Below are 19,898 nucleotides of genomic sequence, written 5' to 3'. Positions count from 1 at the left end.
TGACTGTTGCTTTCCCATTTTCAGGCTTAACCAGATGTGAAGCTGAGCATGTGTCCCACAGACACGTGGACACACACGGACACACACACAGAGGACACCGACGCATCTGGTCACATGCACTGCCTCAGAGGGGGTGCAGCCTCCCACAGCACCCTGACAGAGGGCTCACACGAACACAAGGGCTGACAGCCCAGCCCCCTGCCTCCTCCCGGGCTGGCTGAGACAGAAGGTCACTAGTGCAGCACACACAGATGCTCTCTGGGTTCACAAGCACATGCACGTTCATGGGTTCCCTGAGTACCAGCATAGCCCCTCTGCCTACCCAGCACCCTTGTCCTGATCCAGGGCCCCCTTGCCTGCCCCATGGGTCCCCAACTCACCACTGGTCCAGCTCAGTGCTTGCCACAGACCCACAGCACTCACACACTTGCCCCACACTCATGGTCCCCCTAGGTACACCATCATAGACCCTCTGCCCGCCTGAGACCCCTGCCCTGACCCAGGGTCTCCTACTCAGTGGCTGGTCCAGCTTGAAGTTTGCTGGTGGCTGCCCATGCACACCAGGTTTGGGGAGCATACAGACACTTGCCCCCGCCCCAGCAGCCGGCACCACGCACATGGGCTGTGATCTGTGGTCCTGCTCCAGCCACCAGTGCCGAGCCCCTCACTTGCCTCACTCATGCTGGTGACCCCCAGCAGCTGTTTTTGGGAACACACACCATTCCCACCCCACAGCTGGAGGTTAAAGTCCCCCATCTGCTCCAGTTGCTGGCACTGAATCATAGAATCATTTAGGTGGGAAAAGATGTTCAACATCATAGAGTCCATCTGTAAACCTAACACTGCCAACTTCACCACTAAACCACATCCCTAAGCATCACATCTACATGTCTTTTAAATACCTCTAGGCATAATGATTCAACCACTTCCCTGGGCAACCCATTTCAATGCCTGACAACCCCTTCAGTGAAGAAATCCAACCTAAACCTCCCTTGGTGCAACTTGAGGCTGTTTCCTCTCATCCTATCAGTTGTTACGTTGGAAAAGAGATTGACACTTATCTTGCTAGAACTTCCTTTCAGGTAGTTGTAGAGAGTGACTGAGACCCCTCACTTGCTCCAGTAGCCGACACCACAGGCCAGGGGCACCCACACCCTCAATCTGACTCCAGCAGCTGGCACCCAGTCCTCTCACAATGGCACCCAGCAGCTGGCACTGAGCCCTTGGAGTACTCACATGCACAGCATAGAAAGTGAGATTACGCAGCGAGGTAGTTAAGAAAGGTTTAATGGGGAGTTAGGACAGACTGCAGCAATCAGGTGCAGGGCTCAGCCAGACAAGCGTACTGACGAGCCATGGTTTACACGCGACCGGCCCATTTTCTGTGTATTCCTCTTTTGTTCCTCTGCTGCACATTGCCTCATTAATTTGCACATTCCCACTGACTCCCCTCCAACAACCTGGGCCCTCAGGTCTGTATCCTTATCAGTTCCATTCTCCTGCAGTTTCTTGACAGCTGTTCAGTTAGTGTGACTGACGAGGTTGGCTTCTTGTCTTTGTCTCCGTTATGATTTGCCTGTCAGGCTTGTGTCTCCATATACATTATTGGTTCCCCCTTTTCCTTAGTATCCCACTTGACAAGGTCCTCTATCAGATAATCTTACTGGAATAAACATTCCTAAACTCCACATATCCTTACCAGTTAGTGTGACTCATCAGTTTTGGTTCTCATCGCTGCCTCCCTTATAATTTGTCTGTCAGGCTTGTGTCTCTCTGTGTTCTTGTTTATGGCTTCCTCCTTTTCTTAATATCCCCTTTTGTGTTGAGAAAGTCCTTGACCAGACACCTTAAAGGAGCAGACACTCTCCTTCCACATATCCTTACAATTAGCACATAATCAAAAAATATTATCACAACTGTGTTACAAAGGAATATGGAACAGAATATAGCAGAAAAAAATGAAAAAAAATTTTATTTTACAGTTATACAAATAAAAAACAATCCCCATATCTGTACTTGAAATAATATTAACAGTGTCAAACATGACAATCCTGACAGAATACATATCAATACTTTAAACTGAGAAATTCTCTTATATATGCTCAGTAGCAATAGTACTGTGCAGGAATGAAGCTCTCTGTAAAGGCTTTTCCTTTATTTTATCTACATTTAGAACAATTGTGCTTTTCCCTACACAAAGTAACAGTGCTCTTAAAAATAAATAATGTGCCATTTCAGAGTTATATCCTGAAATATGCTAATCTAGATCCCCATCTAAATCCTGGACATGTCTCTCCCAGGAAAGTCACTGTAAAGAGTGCTCAGCACTTTGCTAGATCAAACACTAAAAAAAGGTACTGAACCCACACCTGTTTTTCTTCAGATTGCATCAAATAGAGGAAAGATGCTGACCTCAAGCATATGTTGGTTATATTGTTTAACAAAAGAATGGTACACTCTTTATTACACATCAGGTTGTGTAAACCAGCCAAAGTTTGGAAGGTTCAGTAGATCTTATATCTGGAGAGTGGCTCAGAGCTGTGGGAGAGAGAACTGTCCCAAAGCTGAAAACTTAACAATCAAATATATTTATCTATTATTTTTATGAAATATGAGAGACTGCCACAGAAACATTAACATGTACATTAATAAACAATATACAATAAATTTATCTGAATGAAATCACATTGTTCAATGTAAAGCTGCCATAAGAATCAGAAAAATATACACTGTCTGCTGTCTTGATGTAGCTCCCAGTTCATAACATACATTTTAGGAACCATAGGTGGCAGTTGATATGACTGATGTGAGGATAAATCTGAGGAACACTCAGCTGATGGGCAGTCCTCAGTTGTTCCTCACCAGGGCAGATACCATAACAATATTAGGGATCCTTCTTCTTTTTATTCTATCTACTTCATATTAGTTGTTGATAGTGTTGGATGAGAAAAGTGGTGATTATAATAAAGCATGTTTACCTCTTCTGTGCTGTAGGCAGCACAGGAGGTGTGAATGTATATAAACAAGAGAAATCATCCAAGGCAGCTATGAAGGCTTGAGCTGTTGACTGCTGCCCAGTGAAGGACCACAAGATGAAATTTATTCCACTGTAAATTCCTTATACAGCAGGTAAGCCTCTGGGGCTATGCCCCAGTTACCTATAGGGACAAAGAGTCACACAGTGGAAGTAATCTGGTTTTTTTGTTCACAACCTGGGGTGCCTCAGTAGAAAAGCACAAAGATCGCCAGGGCAATAGAGCCAGGGAAAGGTAAGGGAAAGGTAAGAAAGGGTGTCTGCAATAAGTCTGTTGCTACAGCTTCCCTGCAGTCAGAGGGCTAACAACCAAGGCCACGTAACCCAAGGGAAAAAGCTCTGGACAATTTGCAGCACAACAAACCACACACCAGGGAGATCCATAAGCTTTGGGCTCCACATTTGATACAAAAGCAATAGAGTAAAATGACTCCTAGTGCTTGTGAAAATCTGCATGGTCAAAGACTGCAACTGCTACCTGCCTCAGAGGATGGTTTGAAACCTACCACTCGCTACATTATACTTCAGCTCAGGTTAAAGCTAAGGCAGGTGAGAGAGGAGAAAGGTTAGTGAGGAATCCTATGCTCTTGGTAGGGAGACACAGCTGGGTGCCAGTTTGAGGGGGTGGCTGCTATGAGAAGGATGAGTGTAGATGACAGTAGAGAGACATAAGACCATTGCTCATGGTGCCAGAAGTGTGCAGTACTGAAGGTGGAAAGCTGGCAGGAGATGAGATTAAGGCCCAGTTTTGAGAAGGTATGGACAAACTCTTTTGTCCTGGAAGTACATGCTACTGTCATGTCTTGTGCCAACCAAGTTGGAGAAACACTGCCCTTTATCACCCTGTTCTATCGGATTTAATGGTAGGGCAAAAGCTTGGACTCCATGGCTTATGTACTAAAGTTACTAAAGTTAACTTCACTCACAGAGTATCAAATGTGAAGCTTGCGCAACAAGCTCAGGCCAAATTTTTCTTCATCTGCTGACTTCTAGAGACAAACTTTCTCATCTATCTTCCTATTTACATGGTTTTCACTTATTCAGTTACACAAGTAAATTTTTTTTACTGCCATAGGAATATAGAGTGTCTCCGCATACTTTTCTCTCAGAGAAATAATCAGTTGGTGTATTAAAACCTTCCCTGAGGTGAAAAAAACCCACACCTGTCAGTTAATATTTTAGTCTACTTGAATTCCCTTTTTGTTGATGACCTGACACCAGAGAGAAGAGAAGACATTCCCAGAAGAAAAGATAAATCTGAACAGATGCTTCTCTGAGCTTCTGTGAGACTGGTACCTGTGAATTCTTTATCTCAATAGAAATTCTATCAATGTGTATGAAATATGTTTTAAGAGATCAACAGCAGAAAAAGCCTAACAGAAAGAACAGAATATGCCCACCCTTCATCAAGGAAATGATGTTGTCTTAAACTGCAATTTTACAGTGCACAAATAACAGCCTCTGGCTTATCAACAACAAATTAAACACTTTCTAGTCTGTATTGCTGTTTAGTTTCTTGTGATGTCTTGGTTTCAGGGGTGATCATGCTAGGACCACATCCCACACCTTAGCATATAGCCAAAGCACACTGTCCTCAGTAGGAGAAACCGGTGAATAAGGAAAGATTCTACTGTGTCTTAGATATAGCAGAATGACTTCCTATTTCCCATCAACTTTTGGCAAAACTGCCTGCAAGGCAGGGATTTAGCTACTAAATTTGCCTAATCACAGGCCTCTAGTCATGCATTATGAAATACACGTGAACTTAAGAGGAAAAATGGGTAATAAATGGCACTTCTACCAAGTAAATGTTTGTGAGTGTTCTGCTACCTAAGAAATTGCTCAAGCTAGATGAAAATTCAATAGATACACTGAGTGTCATATTTGGAGAAGAGGACCTAATGTAGAGGTGAAAAATAAACAAGAAAATACCCACACATTGTAAAAGCATGCCTCCTCTTTAGCCTAGCCTGACATGAAAATGGTGGAACCATGGCGTTCTTCATTTACCTGCTCCATTAGCATTAAACATACCATATAAAGAGAGGTTCTGTATCTAAGTATATAGTGTACTGACACTCCACTCTGTCCTGCCTTCCTGTAATTTCTTGTTCTCTTTTTTGAAAGAAGAGAGCGAAAGAATTCTTCGTTTCGCTGATAAACAAGACTGGTGCTCAGAAAAATCACTGTGAGATAATACAACTCTGCTATTTTAGTCAATTACATATCAGAACACCAAGCTGATATAAAAGAGGTATAATAGAGAGAGAGATATCATCCAACACCATTAGAAATTTAAGTTTTAAAACAACTGTTTGATTTACAGTTCTTTCAATTTCTATTTAATTGGCTAGATCTTTTTTTTCTTTAGACATGTCCCAATGTCACCTGAGTTCCTTTCGACTTTGAATTTTACTTTAAATCAGGAATAAAGATTGTATATATATGTATTTGAATGTATGAAATGATTTCTTTACCCCTGCAGATTTTCCTGAAGAATGAAATTCTACATGCAAAGTCAGTAAAGAGGTTTTGCTTTGAGATGCTTAATACAAAAATTTAAGTAACATAAAGAATATGTTCCCTTCAGCAGCAAAGAAACATCATACTAAATCTACACCGTGTCTTCAAGGAAAGGAAAAAATGTGTATTAGAGTAATCTTTGGTACCAAAAATAAAGGCACCTTCTCATATGTCTTCAAATTTGAACACAACAGAAAAACTTCTCTTTAAAAATGGATCAAAATGACCTCTGAGTGGTTCCACATAGTGGGTATTGACAGCAGTAACTAGAAAAACAATTGGGACATTAAGGATTGTATGACAGCAGGATACAACACAATAACAACTGATAAAATATTTGATGTTTCCCTCTACCCTCCCACCCTTATGAATTTTTTCCTAAGACAATTCCATAAGATATACACTTTTAATTATTCATAACATCTTCAAAATCCTGTAAGGGCTCCAATACTTAAAAACAACAAAACCCGACCAACAGCAATAAGAAAAATAGCAACAAAAGCTGAGGTTATAATACAAGATCAGAAACAGTCCTCTGACTGAAGGCATTTACTGACTTGTTTGATCTTATGGACTTCACTTTCTCTACTTGATTCCACCATGACATTTTCTGCCACAGCCTGGTTTATTTGCTGAATAAAGTTTTCCACCCACTGGGGATTTCTTCTGTGGGCTGTCTGACCACAGTGGCAAGTCAGCAGTAAGCAGGCTATATTCTTCTTTAATTCATGACGAATGTATCACTGGATCCTGTAAACACTACTGAGTATACATTCAAGCTTTGTTCTTAGTGAAAGTGGCACTTACTTGAACCCTTGCAGTCAAGTTAGCTTAGTTACATAGCACTTTACAGGTATAACAGCTGGTTATGTACTTCTGATAAAATTCCTTTTCCCGATGGCTTAGTGGGTATTGAAACATATCTTCACTGGAGTCTCATTGTCATTCCACAACATCCTTATGATGAAGTGTGTGTTCTGGTCTTCTTATTGTACTCTACATGTGCTTTATTGCTGTATGCATTTCCCTGTTGTTAGTTTAAGTGCTCCTCTGTTATGTAATACATACAACGTTTTAAACTCTAATGGCATCCTATGAGGACTGGCATTAGAAAAGTACCGATACTTCAGATCATCATAATAATGATACTTGACTGGTTTTCCATGTAAATCCTTTGGGAATGGCCAAAATCCATACAGGTGAATTTCATCACAAAATCTGGTGGCAAGTGTATACATGAGGAGACCAGTGCTGGGTCGTTTAATGTGGACCTTGTTTGTCAGCCAGTAGCTGCAAAGAAAGAAAAAGTACATTAAGAAACTCTCATACAACTGCATTTGAATAAATCCCATATAGACTTATTTTATAGATTATGCATTCATTTTACACTATAAAAAAGTAAGAGTTTCCTTCTTCTCTCAAACTGAGATCATAAATGATGACACTGCTTTGGCACACCTCTATTCCACTCAGAAGAAGAGTAGTAAGAACTTATTTAACTCAGTGCTGAAGAAAAGCTGGCCAAGTCAAAGGTTGGTTAGTTAAAGGTTAAAAGTTAGTTCAGGCTTTCACGCTAACAAGAAGTTATGATGCCTGCAAATACTAGAAAACCGCAGTTATTCTCCTCAGCCAGATCAGGGAACAGCCTCTTGCTATAAACTTTGACCTCTTGCAGTATCCAGTTGACCTCATCAAGCCAGCCCTACATTGAATATTTGATTGGCCTAGTGATTACTTCACAGATTACTATCTAAACAGAAAGGAAATAGAAACAATAAACATAACACCTTAAGAATGTACCTTTCCAAAGTAAACAGAAGTGAAGTGATAATTACTTTGCTTGTGAGTAAGTACATAAAGCTCCCTGTTTGCTAACAGCAGTCTCCGGAAAAGCAAAATCTTACACTAATAATTTTAAAAAGGTTTCGTTTTGTACTCAACAGTAAACATCCAACTGCAGCTATAGAACACTCTTCCTGAGCCAGTAACGTGTCTGGTTGTGGGTTTAGAAGCTGCAGAGTTTTCAGAGAGGCACATGGTGGGTAGGTGCAGAAGGAACATGGGAACTGAACTGAATTCCAGCATGTAGTTCAAACTGGTACCTTCAAGATCTGTCACCAATACTGGTTTACATTCCCCAGTCTTTAAAAATAAAACTTCATTAAAACAGTGCCAGCCTATTACTGGTAAAATGCTTCTCCCAGGCCTGATTCAATGTAAAGTTTGTTCGCACTTTATATAAATAAAAAAGGATATTTTGAAACTTAAACCTGGTCAATCTGCTGGTTCAGAGAAACAGCAGCCACACACGGAGTTGTACTGGTCAAACTGTTGAAAGAGTGGCTTCAAACAAGGGAGGTAAGCAAGTCCTTACATAGCATTACCACACAAACCTGAATCATTGCATTGTATCAGTATATTCTTTGTTAGTTGTAGGCTGTGAATTGTTTCTACCATAGCCTAGTCAGGGGGTCAAGGGAGGTAAGTGTCATCAGACCAAGGTTAGCCTTGTGCTAAACAGGATAACAATAAGGTTGGAACTCTTGAGTATACAACCAGACTGCTTTAAAGGCAGTATGAGACCAGATAGCAAAAATATGTCTTTTATCAACGCTTAAAATGTCTTAAAAGCATCAAATGCTGTGCAACATTAAAAATAACCATCTGATTGAAACCAGCCTTTTCAGTTACTTTGAATCACAGATACATATGCATATGAAAGATAATTTTTTTTTGCGTTGTTCTTATTTTCTTTTTTGAAAGCTGAAGGACTCTGTGAGCAGAAAGGCTCTAGGCTGAGTGACTGCTTCTCCAAAGCTAAGAGGGAATAACTCAGAATTTTGTTTGGCTGTAAAAAAAAAGGATGGTAAAAAGCATATTTAAGAAGCAAATGCAATGGGGAATGGTTATGTGTACAACTGAAAAATGTATGGCATATCATTTTTACATTGTTTCTGTACACCTGAGTTTTCAGACAGAGGTTTCTGAATAAGATACTAAGGAGTCTGCCTCCTACTCTGAGAAACTGCAACATTTTAAAACAAGAAAAGCCAAAAGAGAGGCTCCAATCTAGAAGATTTTTATTTTTTTGCAAATGTTTACTTATTGAAAAGTTATTGAAGAAACAAATCCAACCATTATTGGTACTTCATACAACAGATACAGCAAAAAAGAAGTGAAAGCTAATTATTTCAATTTTGTAGAAACTGGTATTTGTCTCTTCAAAAGTTAGTAACCACTCTAATCACACCCAGTCAGCCATCTACATGAGTGTCTCTAGCCAAACAGCAATCAAAACTGATGCATTTGGTACTACACAGTACAACTGCCATCATCCCAGCTGAATCTCACCCTTCCAGGAATAGGATGATCATGGCAGAGAATGAAATTAATAGCAAACAGATGGATCTAAATATTTGAAAATGACACCGCATCTTCTTGCTTAAGAGTTTCTGTACAGCAATAAGTATGTAATGAAGGAATAAGATGTAACAAAGAGCCTCTCACAATTCTAGAATATGAAAGCAAATCTTTTCTTCTGCTTGCCACAGCCAGATATCATACGAAAGGGAAGTCTAACTGGTTTCTCTTAAAGATGAGAAAGATATCCGAACTCTGTACTCAAAATATGGGACTTGCTGTACTTATTATCAAAATTTTGCAACTTGGGGTCAATTCTACTTCAGATAAAAAAAAAAAAAAAAAAAAAAAACCCCCACAGTAATGCAATGAATAAAAGAGTTAGAGGCATTCAGTGCTCCAGGCTGAAGTTTCCTGCAGATCATTTGATCTGTGCAAATCTCTGGCTCCCAATCTCTGCTTGAATTGATAAAATTGGTTGTGTAGTGTAAGTAGTCTTTGTGATTTTGGCCCTGAAATATATGTCATCTTAGTCACTCAAGTAGCTACTCTAATATGAAACTTGGTTAAGGCTGATTTTAAGAGATGTTGAAAATGCTTTAACCAATGGCATTTTTGCACCTGCTTTCATTTTCTGGAGTGTTGTTATAACTTAGTTTTAAGCCTAAAGATACCCTTCTTACCCACTCATCTGTGATGCACTCATTTTCTGTATAACTAGGATTACAATGTGCAACTTAAAACAGACCCAAAGGAGAACTTCTTGTTTCTCATAACCAATTTCTAGACCTTCACCCATGACCAATTCCTGATTTTCAGGGTGGATAGAGATATAAGTTTAATTTGCAAAGGAATAGGTGCATGTCGCCATGTAAGAAAATGGAGTCTGCTATTTAAGCATCACACTATTAAGCCCATAAGTGGAAGGCTGCAGCCACACAGTGACCCACTACAGTGCTCTAATCACTTGTTCTCTTCATAGCTGTGATAGAACAACTCCTTCGTGGGGCCATGCTGTAAAGCAGACTACTGAATTTATCAATATGGATTTCTTTTCTACAATCCTTTCTTTTTACTGGGCATATGCACTTCAAAAAGATTTCCTGCATGTTTCACTGTATCTTACATATAAAAGTGAAAATAATCAAAGACACCTTTCAGTATTTCTGTTAAGAATGTAGATAAGTATTGTCAATAACGGATTTGTATCAGCACTATTTTAATACTTTCTGATGCTTTAGGCATAAAGAAAAAATTTTCCCCCTCCTTTTTAATGCTATTATCTTACCAAAACCTTGTTCATACATGTAGTTCCACACCATGAATAAAACACTTGCATGCTTTAATATTATTTTTTAATATTCTGTATATAAAAATGTAATTTTTGGCAAAGAGTCTTCTTTATCTTAACTAAGATAATAATAAAAACTAGGCTAAAGGAGAAATTCTTATTTGTTAGACAAAATAATTTGATATTAAATTGACGTGTGGGTATAAAAACTAAACATCTCAGTAATGACTTTTACCAGAATCACAGGATCATTCAGGCTGGAAGGGCCATCAGCAGATCTCTAGTCCAACCTCCTTCTCAAAGTAGGGTCCCTCAGCCACTGCTGAGAGGGCCTGCACTCCAGCCCAACCACCTCTACACCCCCAGTTCAACTTGCCAATATCTTTCCTGTATTGCAGCAGCCAAAATAGGGCACAGTGCTCCCGATATGGTCTAACAAGTGCTAAGTAGAGGGGGCAATTACTCTCGTCACTTGACCAGCTATGCTCCTGTCAATACAGCCCCAGATGTTTTTGGCCCTTTGCTGCCAGGGAGCACTGATGGCTTGTGCTCTTCTCACTGCCTGCCAAGATGCCCAGGTTCTTTCCAGCAGAGTTGATCCTCACCGTTCAGTCAGCCCCCAGCCTGCACTGCTGCAAGGGTTACCCCTTCCCAGATACGGGACTCCACATTTGTCCTTGCTAAATTTCATGAGGCTCCTGTTGGCCTATGCACCCAGCTCAATCATCCAGCTAGACTTTGATCCATCTAGTTGTCCAGTCATCCAGATGACAATATCCTAACCTGCAAGCAAGAATATTGTGGGAGACAGTGCCAAAAGCCTTGCTACCACTGATGTTTATGATATCCACTGCTCTCCTCTCACACACAAAGTATAGGATGTTTATAAAATTCTCAGTTATTTTACCAGCTAAACTTAGTAATAAGTGCACTACTACTTCTTTGTGAAGCAAGTCCCTTTTAAAAGGGGCTTATCTTTGTCAATTAAATCGTATTCTTTTCTTTTTCACAATGACAACATACAATTTCTTATTGTTTCTGTTAGAAATGAAAAGATTTTGACATTTTCTTGTGGAAGCTTATTTTCATTCTAATATAAGCAAGCTAAAAACCATGACTTTGTAGTAAAATATTACAGTTTCCTACTATCTAGAAGAAAAACTGGCTTGAAAACTATAATCAGTAGCCATCAATAGTTCTCCATCAACAGAGAGTTGCATATACCATGGGTGGAAAGTAGAGGATAAGTCTAAAAACATAAAATAAGCCTGACTAATTTGAGGAAAAAACATAAGACACAATTTAACAAACAGGAAATGTAAGTTATGCAGAGACTTGCCCACAAAGGCTGGCAAAAACACCTAAGGTGGTACTTCTTCAGAGGTGCTTGTGGACATTAGAACTGGTCATAAACTCCATATCAGTCAATAGGGCAAACTATAGATACCTTTATTGTAACATGTTTATAATTTGAGATATTTGCATGCCAAAATCTCAAGGAGATTGCCATCCCAGGAGCTGCTAGAAGGCTTTCCACCACAAGTAAAGAAGCAGAAACCAAAAAACTTCTCTCTGCCAGGAACCACCAGTCCCACACTTCCTGTATGTCCATCAGAATGAGAAGGATCTCTTACTGGAAAGTAAGAATTTAAGAATCTGTTGATCTCAACAAATTCTCAGTCTACTTGTGCTTTGGACTTCTAAATATACATTTGAGTATACTTCTATTTTTTATAACATTTTACTGTGCCTTTCAATCCTCACAAACGTTCATCTTTTCTTAACCTCACCTGACCTCAAACTATTTAACACAACCTTGTATGAAAGATATCTGAAATAAAGAGAAACCAAATGGAAAACAGAGTGTGAGCAGAATGTCATATAAAGCATTCCTTCTTTGATCAAGAGTAACCTTCTGGTAAAACGATTGCCCCCAGTCATAGGTACAACACTTAAATAGTTGTAACCAATTATTCACCACTGGGCTCTGAAACAGTTACAATGCAGTACCAGTTAAAAATCAGGTGCAATGTGGTCTTAAGACTTGTGTCAGCAGTAAATTGATAGGATTTGTAATGATCTGGAAAAATTAATGGAACCATGAAGGAAAGGAGTATGAGTGGAAAAAGCCCTTATACAGCTGAAAACTGTAAGAAAAGCAATTAAAGATGTAAAAGTCTGCCCTGATGATTATGAGATACGTCAATTTTTTTACATCCATAACCACTTACAAGATTGCTTTGGCACTTATATTTGTCCTAGCGTTTATGGAACGTCCATATTTTGGCCTTTAAAAATACAGAACCTGTTTCTGCCAGATCAAAGTACCACCTACGGTTTAACCTACAGTCAGAAACACCAGACTTTCACCTATATCTAGCAAGATACCTTTACATTTATAAAAATGGAACGTACTGCTATCAGCATGATTGCAGAAGAAATATTAATTTAATAGCATGTTGCTACCAGATAATGACTTCTTGCAGCTATTGACCACAATTAAATTCAAATAAACACATAAAACCATAAACGCCTGTTTTAAAAATAGTTAATGTTAAAATGATCTTCTGACAAGACTCTGTTACGATGACTAATATATGCAACAATTGATGCTGATCTTTGTTACATTAAATGGATACTAGGCAATTCAAATGACAATTTCTTACTCTGCCACTGTGGAATTGGTGACTTTTGACTAGATTAAAACATGAGATGTGCTTTCCCAGTTCCCAAGGTTCTCAAAATGGTATATGTTGTCTCAGACAAGGAAAACCTGATATGATGGGCTACATTCAAACAACAGACAATTCAGCATATTCAACATCTTTCTTTGCTATATCTACAAATTCCATAAGATTTCTAACTATGAGATCACAATCCGATGGTGTATGTTTCAATGTATATTTCAACTCCTTTCTCTGGACAGGACTAAATCTGAGGAAACATATACGTTATAATCCTGAATAGCTCCAAAAGATTGTATACCAAGATACTCTCTTCACTGAGTAGCAAGTTGATCTCCAAGTAAACTCACTCATACACACTTGCCTGTCGCTGAAATTCTGTTTCTTCTACAGCCATTACATGAAGAAACTATTTTTTAAAAGACCTTTATGAGGTATCCTATACGGTATCGTAAAAATTAAAACATTAGCATTAATAAGAAGTAAGGTAGGGACAAAAGATTGTGAGAAAGAAGACAAATAATTTCAGAGTTACTCTAGTGCGTCTGTCAGTGGGAGAAGCTAGAGGATGTATATTGTCTTGGCTACACTCTCAAAATACTGTAGAACAGGACAAGACAGAAAAGCAACATAGGTTATCAGAAGAATAAAGCAACTTCTGTGTGAGAAAACAGTAAACTGAGGAGCTGGAAAAAGAGACAACTAAGCAGGGATACAGCAGAAAGCTCCAAAATTATGTAGTGTGTAAAGAAGGCAAATGGGGATTTAATTACTACTTTAACACAAGCACTGTAATATAAAAACTATGGACCCAGTGAAGTTATTCAGTGGTAGGACTAAAATAAACAAATGCAAGTGCTTTTTCATACAACACACCATTGAACAGTGGACTTTACTGCAAAACTATGTTTTGGATTACAATGGCCAACTGACTAAAAAGATAAAAATTGTTAAAGTTCACAAACACAGAGGTGGAGATGAAGCTTCTTCTCAAGGGTTTGCTTAGCTGCTGGCCGTGGGAGCACATATCACAGCATAACCACTTGACATTTACTCCATTTCTAACTTCTATTCTAAGCCTCTGCGTTGGCATCTGGCATCAGTAAGACAACAGGCTAGAGAGGGATCTACTTAAACAGCCACTTCTATGTTCTCAGATCTAGCGTCAGCTTTCTCTATAAGGTGTTAGCTAAAATAACTTCCTCCAACTCAGAAAAGAATAAAGCCTTTGCTAATGCTTTCATGCCTTCAGTGGGATTAACCACATCAACAATATGAACAACCCTTCAAATTAACCCTCTCAATTTATATGAATATATTAATTAAAAATGCATTATTTGTCCCTTTCTTACTGAGATATGCCTTGGGCAGCAGGCTGCATGAGGAATCCAGGGTGTGAAAGAATTAAAGTGTGAACAATAACACTCAGAGTGTGACAGCCAGCACAGAAACACTGCTGAGTGTTTGCGTATATCTACTTTACAGTTTTCAATGTACAATATTTTGAAAGAGCATGCACAAAATCCATTTCAATAAACAGAATAATGCACTACATGAAGAGCTGAAACACTTCCCAAAACTGTCATTTGCTTTTTTTAGCAAACTTAATTCACTACATTAACTTTAAGGGGGTTTTTTTGGTTCCTTTTTTTTTTACCCCCCCTTTACCTCTCTAATTCTTGCTTATAAAGCAGATTTCAAAGATCACTCCAGAGTTTGGACTGTGCTTGGCAATATTCCTTAGAAAGAGAAAGAAAAGACCAGTGATATCAATGGTGAACGCAGTCATGTTACATACCTTGCACTGCCACAGCTAAATGAGAGCACGGCCAGCAAGCTGCCATTCAGTGTTACCACGACTGCAGAGAGTTTTAACCACTGTGAGCATAGTCTTTACTAGCTATGGTAGAATAATTAAGAATATATTGAAGCTCACTTTTATATGCCTTAAAACAATGGTTCAGCTTCCTTTGTGTATGAGACTATTCTGCTTTGCACCATTGCTGTAGCATGATCTGCCCCCAAAGCATCTTTAATCAACTTTTGGAAAATCACCTCAATAGAAAAAGGGTCTGCTAAGGATAAAGAAGTATCAAAATATAGCATAACATTGCCTTTCTGTTGCCAGTGACTTAAGAAACGCTTGCTAAAGTTAAGACCAGTTAAGCATAAGAACTCTTTTCTCATATATGAAAAGATTTCGGTGTAACAACAGGAATCCTCCACAGCCATAAGCCAAATGCCCTGTAAAATATGTGGAAGAATGGGGCAGTAAGGCCTACATATGAAGGAGAAAGCCTTCAGGATTAATTAACAGGATATGTTTAAGACTGGAAACATCTCTCAACTTCTGTCCCACTTATGTTAGATTTACAAGCTATCAGAATACTTTTATTTATATGGAGTCTGGAGGAAAAAACTTGTGATAACCTTTTTACCTAATAGTTGGAAGTTGGGCTAGGTGATCTCCTGATGTCCATTCCAGACATAATTATTGTATTTGAATCCGCACTAGCTCCTTCAGTTTTCATCTAAGAGAAATTATTTACCTAGGTTTAGAAGGAAATCACAGGATGAATAAATCTCGTTAACCATTTTATAAAAGCATTCATCCAAAGGAAAAGACCCATGGTTTAGTCCTAGCTGAACGACTGACAGCAGCTTCTTAAGTTAAGCCATCATTAGTTTCAAAATATAAAATCCCATGATGCAGAGTCCTTGATTCTTCCTTCATAAACACAGACTTTCAAAATTGCCCACGTTTTGATTTTAAAGTAGAAGTGTTCCAGCAGGACAGAGAGATGACATCCCTTTCCCTAGAAAAGCCCCCAACAGAAACAAGGCAGAGCATGACTGCAGAAAACATGGGCCTCAATCTGGTCAGACAGTGGAGGAGGCAAGTTTAAGCCTTTGCAGGTGCTATGTACCCTGTGCCTGTGCTGCAGTACAAAAGGAGAATGAGAGCCATCATCTCTCCTATCTGCTTAAGGAACTTCTGGAAGAAAATAGCAGTGCATCTGTGTTACAACTGATTTTTAACAGACACAGGGCCTCCTCAGAGCACACCTACAAGACCAAGCTCTTCTTACAAGGCTGAGAGGTGGTCACGCTACCCACACCTCTGCAAAGCTTAGCTCTAATGTACCTGGCACTCTGCTCACTGCTGTCCCGACAAAGGAGTTCCAGAACATGAACTGTATGACCAAAATTCTAAATTTTAGAAAAATCCAAGCTGTCTCCCTGAATACTTATGCTTGTACACAAAACTGCTTGTACAAAATGTATTTCAACAGTCACCAGATCAAAAAAAAAGACAAGACTGTACGTGGGAAAGAAAACAATGGTTTAACAGCTAGTTCACTTTGGATTTTGCTGATGAAAATAGTTACCATCAGTGTAAATAGTAATAGTGTACTAATCTTTTCCAGAAGGTCCATGAAGAACCAGACTGCAAAGTCATATTTTATATTAGAGTTCAATCTTTAGGCTAAGTGAAAGCAACTGGAGTGCAGAGATCCTAGCGCAGGCCTATATATCTTTTCTTTTGCAGTAGTAAGTTACACATAGCACTAAGAAGAAATGTCTCCAAGAGCTCCTGTGAAAAGAGAATTGACGCAACTTCCAAAGTGCCAAACACGTCAAAGTAAGAAAGTTACATCTTTTTTCAAAAGACAGCCAAGGTATGATTGAAAATGTTTTGCTTTCATTCCATGAGCAATATACTAATGATCAAACCAGCAACATAACTTATCTGATGATTCATAGAGGTACTATTATTATTTTGACACTAGCTGAGTACAGGTACTCTGAGAGCAAAAAATAAAATTGTTTACTGCATTTCTAAATCTATTTTGCATGTACATTAATAGCTTTTTTGAAAATACATATTGATTTCTTTTAAGGGACAGTATCAGTGAAGGTCCACACTTGTAACCCTTTGTACAAGTACTCTCAAGTGGCTAAATTGACTTATACACTGATATAACTGTGTTTAAAAATAACTTGTTCAAAGATAAGGGACATGGGATTGCCAAGGATATTAAACATGAGGAATCTGATTCACTTTCAATTTGAGTGTTATGTACGTTGTACTGGGCTGCCAAATGTTTTGAATTGCCTTCAGTGTGAAAATGCTATGGTAATTAGATTGCTAGAAGATATTTCTTGATAAAATGGTTTAAACTCTTATGTGAGTACTCCTTGATATAATTCTCAAGTCAGATACTAACAGATGTATAAATACTTTAGTGTAAAGCATCAAAAAAGTTAAGTGAGTTTAAACACTTGCAAAAGTAAAATTACAGAATATCGTTCGGTACCAAAAATCTAATTAACATTTTTAAGCAACAGTTTCTGCCAAATCACATGGTCTCAGAATGCCTTATACCAGAATCCATCCTTAAAATCGATCGTAACTATGGAAGTGTAGAGCTAGGCTTGGTTTCTTTTTTTTGGGGTGGGCAAACTGTTCTGTCTTTACCATGTATTATGTTTACTGCTATAACATAACCAATATTACAATGCAAGGTATAAAATTGTTTTTTAGAATTATATCTGCCTTGCAATGCTCCACAGTTGTACCACCACTCAAAAGCAGAGTGGGCTTCCCAAAAGGGTACTTAAAATGTTCCCAAAGAAAGGTACCTAGATTTTTGCTCCCCCTGGAGTCAGTGACTAGGGCTACATTAGCAAGCAGTGAGGACCATTAGGAGTTGCTCTGTAGGATAAGACAGGTGGTGCTGAGCACAAAATGTCCACACCATAACCATTACAGCCTTTTTTCACTACAGAGTTGGGGTGTACTTGGTGAGCCACAGGAATGCCCCAGTTTATTTTAATCTGAAAATCATGTGTTTTAAGATGTTTTCATAACATAAAGAACAGTAAAAGAGAATGATCAGGACATTTACTTAAAAAATGCCTTCTGACTCGAAACACTAATGTAGAGACACCTGATTACAACTATTGACTTAAAAGGTTATAGAAACAGTTTCCAAGATATTTCCTGAAGACTGCAATTAGCATATTTGATCAATTCTTTGAGGTCTCTCACCAAAACTGACCTACTGTACTTGAAAAAGAAACAGCACATTTTTTTAAATACTGAAGGTGATACCCCTTGATTCTCATCAGAGACTACATATCTGTCAGGAAGGGAGATCATGAGAAAAGGTGCCAACTCTTGCCCGGTAACATAGGCTGGGTTTAGCGCTCATCAGGAAAGGACGACTGCAGATCTGATGTTAGCAGGATAGCTACATCAGACTTGCCATTGTCATGATTTGATTGTCATTACAAAGAACAAAGTAAGTAAATAATGGAGACAAAGAAGAAAAAGAAGTAAGGCTGGAATGCATGCACATCCTCTAATGCCGACATATTATTTTTAAGACCTACTTAACAAGCTCTTTTATGCATCTGAGAACCTGTATTAAAAGTTCTCAGGTCCTAAGCTTTAGTCCATTCAACATTCCCTTAACAGCTTCCGGAAACCAAGGTCACTTTTGTTATTTACTTTTGGTAGAACAGCTTTTCTTCCTGCTTATCGTTGGTCTTCCAGATCATTTATACACTGTAACCTACAATTAGCCACACTTTTTTTTTTCAGCAGCGAGGTAAGATGCATCTTCTCTTACTTTATTTTCATGCTTTTCTCACAATGCAAGTCCCATTCATGACAACTTTTAAAATAAGTTTGCTGAGCAAACCTTTGGCTGACATCTATGGGACACCTTAGTCTTTAGGCTGTGCTTAACTGATCAGCATTATCACAGAAAAACCAGAACGGGGCTTTTCACAGCTCCTTTTCACCTCCTCCTTTCTCAAAATATTCAAGCTTCTGGGAAGTCACTTCAATCACTTCTCTTTTCACTGACTTTTAATCCACAGAAATGACTCACTGTCTCAGGCCCCAACATTAGAGCTCCACCTGCACTTGTTATTTCTGTAACAAGTCATGATCTCTCTCCCTGCCCACCACCAGTCAGTGTCCCCTGCTGCTCCAAGCAAGCTCAGTTTGCCCAGGCTGTTGTCTTCCTCCAACTCAGAAAACTGATCTGCTGCTTGGGTAGTTAGAAATATTCTTTGTGATACCTTACACTACAGGACAGAAAGGGAGAGTAGATGCTACTTATGTAGCTACCAAAATTTACAAAGGATATCCATAAATGTATTTTTTATAGTCATTTAAGCCCATAGGAATCCATTTACACCAAAAAAAACACTGACCCTTTGACAGTAGAAGTGTTTAGTCTTCTGTTGCACAGCAACAATTATCCTTGCTTCAGAGTCATGAAGCAAGAGTCATCAGCTGAGTTATTCTAGCACAGTACATGCCTCTGCTGAAAAGCATTGTTCCTTCAATTCATGCACAAAACCATTTTAAAGAGTGAAACATATCCTCACTTTAAAATAAGTCCGTTATGAATAATTTTTTTAGAGATTACAGGTGCACTAGATGTTCACACAGGCACACAGCAAAGGTGCACTCACATAGACCTAGAGTATATTTTACAGACTAAGAAAGCTGTCCTGGTTTCAGATGGGATGGAGTTATATTTCTTCGTAGTAGCCAGCATGGGGCCATGTTTTGGATTTTTGCTGGAAACAATGGTGATAATGTGGAGACGTTTTAGTTGTTGCTAAGTAGCGCTTACACGGGTCAAGGACTTTTTCAGCTCCCCATGCTCTGCCGGGTGCACAAGAAGCTGGGAGGGGACACAGCCAGGACAGCTGACCCCAACTGACCAACGCGATATCCCACACCATATGACATCATGCTTAATATATAAAGCTGGGAGAAGAAGGAGGAAGGGGGGATGTTTGGAGTTATGTTTTCTTGTCTTCCCAAGTAACCATTACGTGTGATGGAACCCTGCTTTGCTGGAGACGGCTGAACACCTGCCTGCCCATGGGAAGTGGTGAATGAATTCCTCGTTCTGCTTTGCCTCTGCGTGCAGCTTTTGCTTTACCTATTAAACTGTCTTTATCACAACCCATGTGTTGC

At 39.0% G+C, this 19,898-nt stretch overlaps 1 protein-coding gene across 1 annotated transcript in view; it reads right to left on the bottom strand.

The window, feature by feature from the left end:
- Positions 1-5,934: 5,934 nt before the first annotated feature.
- The window catches only part of ST8SIA4 (ST8 alpha-N-acetyl-neuraminide alpha-2,8-sialyltransferase 4), a 62,861-nt gene continuing 48,897 nt past the window's right edge, over positions 5,935-19,898 (bottom strand). The window contains exon 5 of the mRNA XM_075078378.1: positions 5,935-6,847. Coding sequence (XP_074934479.1) covers positions 6,565-6,847 — 283 coding nt within the window. The 3' untranslated portion in view covers positions 5,935-6,564. The remainder of the gene's footprint in view (positions 6,848-19,898) is intronic.

This window comes from Phalacrocorax aristotelis, chromosome Z (assembly GCF_949628215.1).
Source record: "Phalacrocorax aristotelis chromosome Z, bGulAri2.1, whole genome shotgun sequence".
Taxonomy (NCBI): domain Eukaryota; kingdom Metazoa; phylum Chordata; class Aves; order Suliformes; family Phalacrocoracidae; genus Phalacrocorax; species Phalacrocorax aristotelis.
This window is presented reverse-complemented; position numbering and strand designations above follow the sequence as displayed.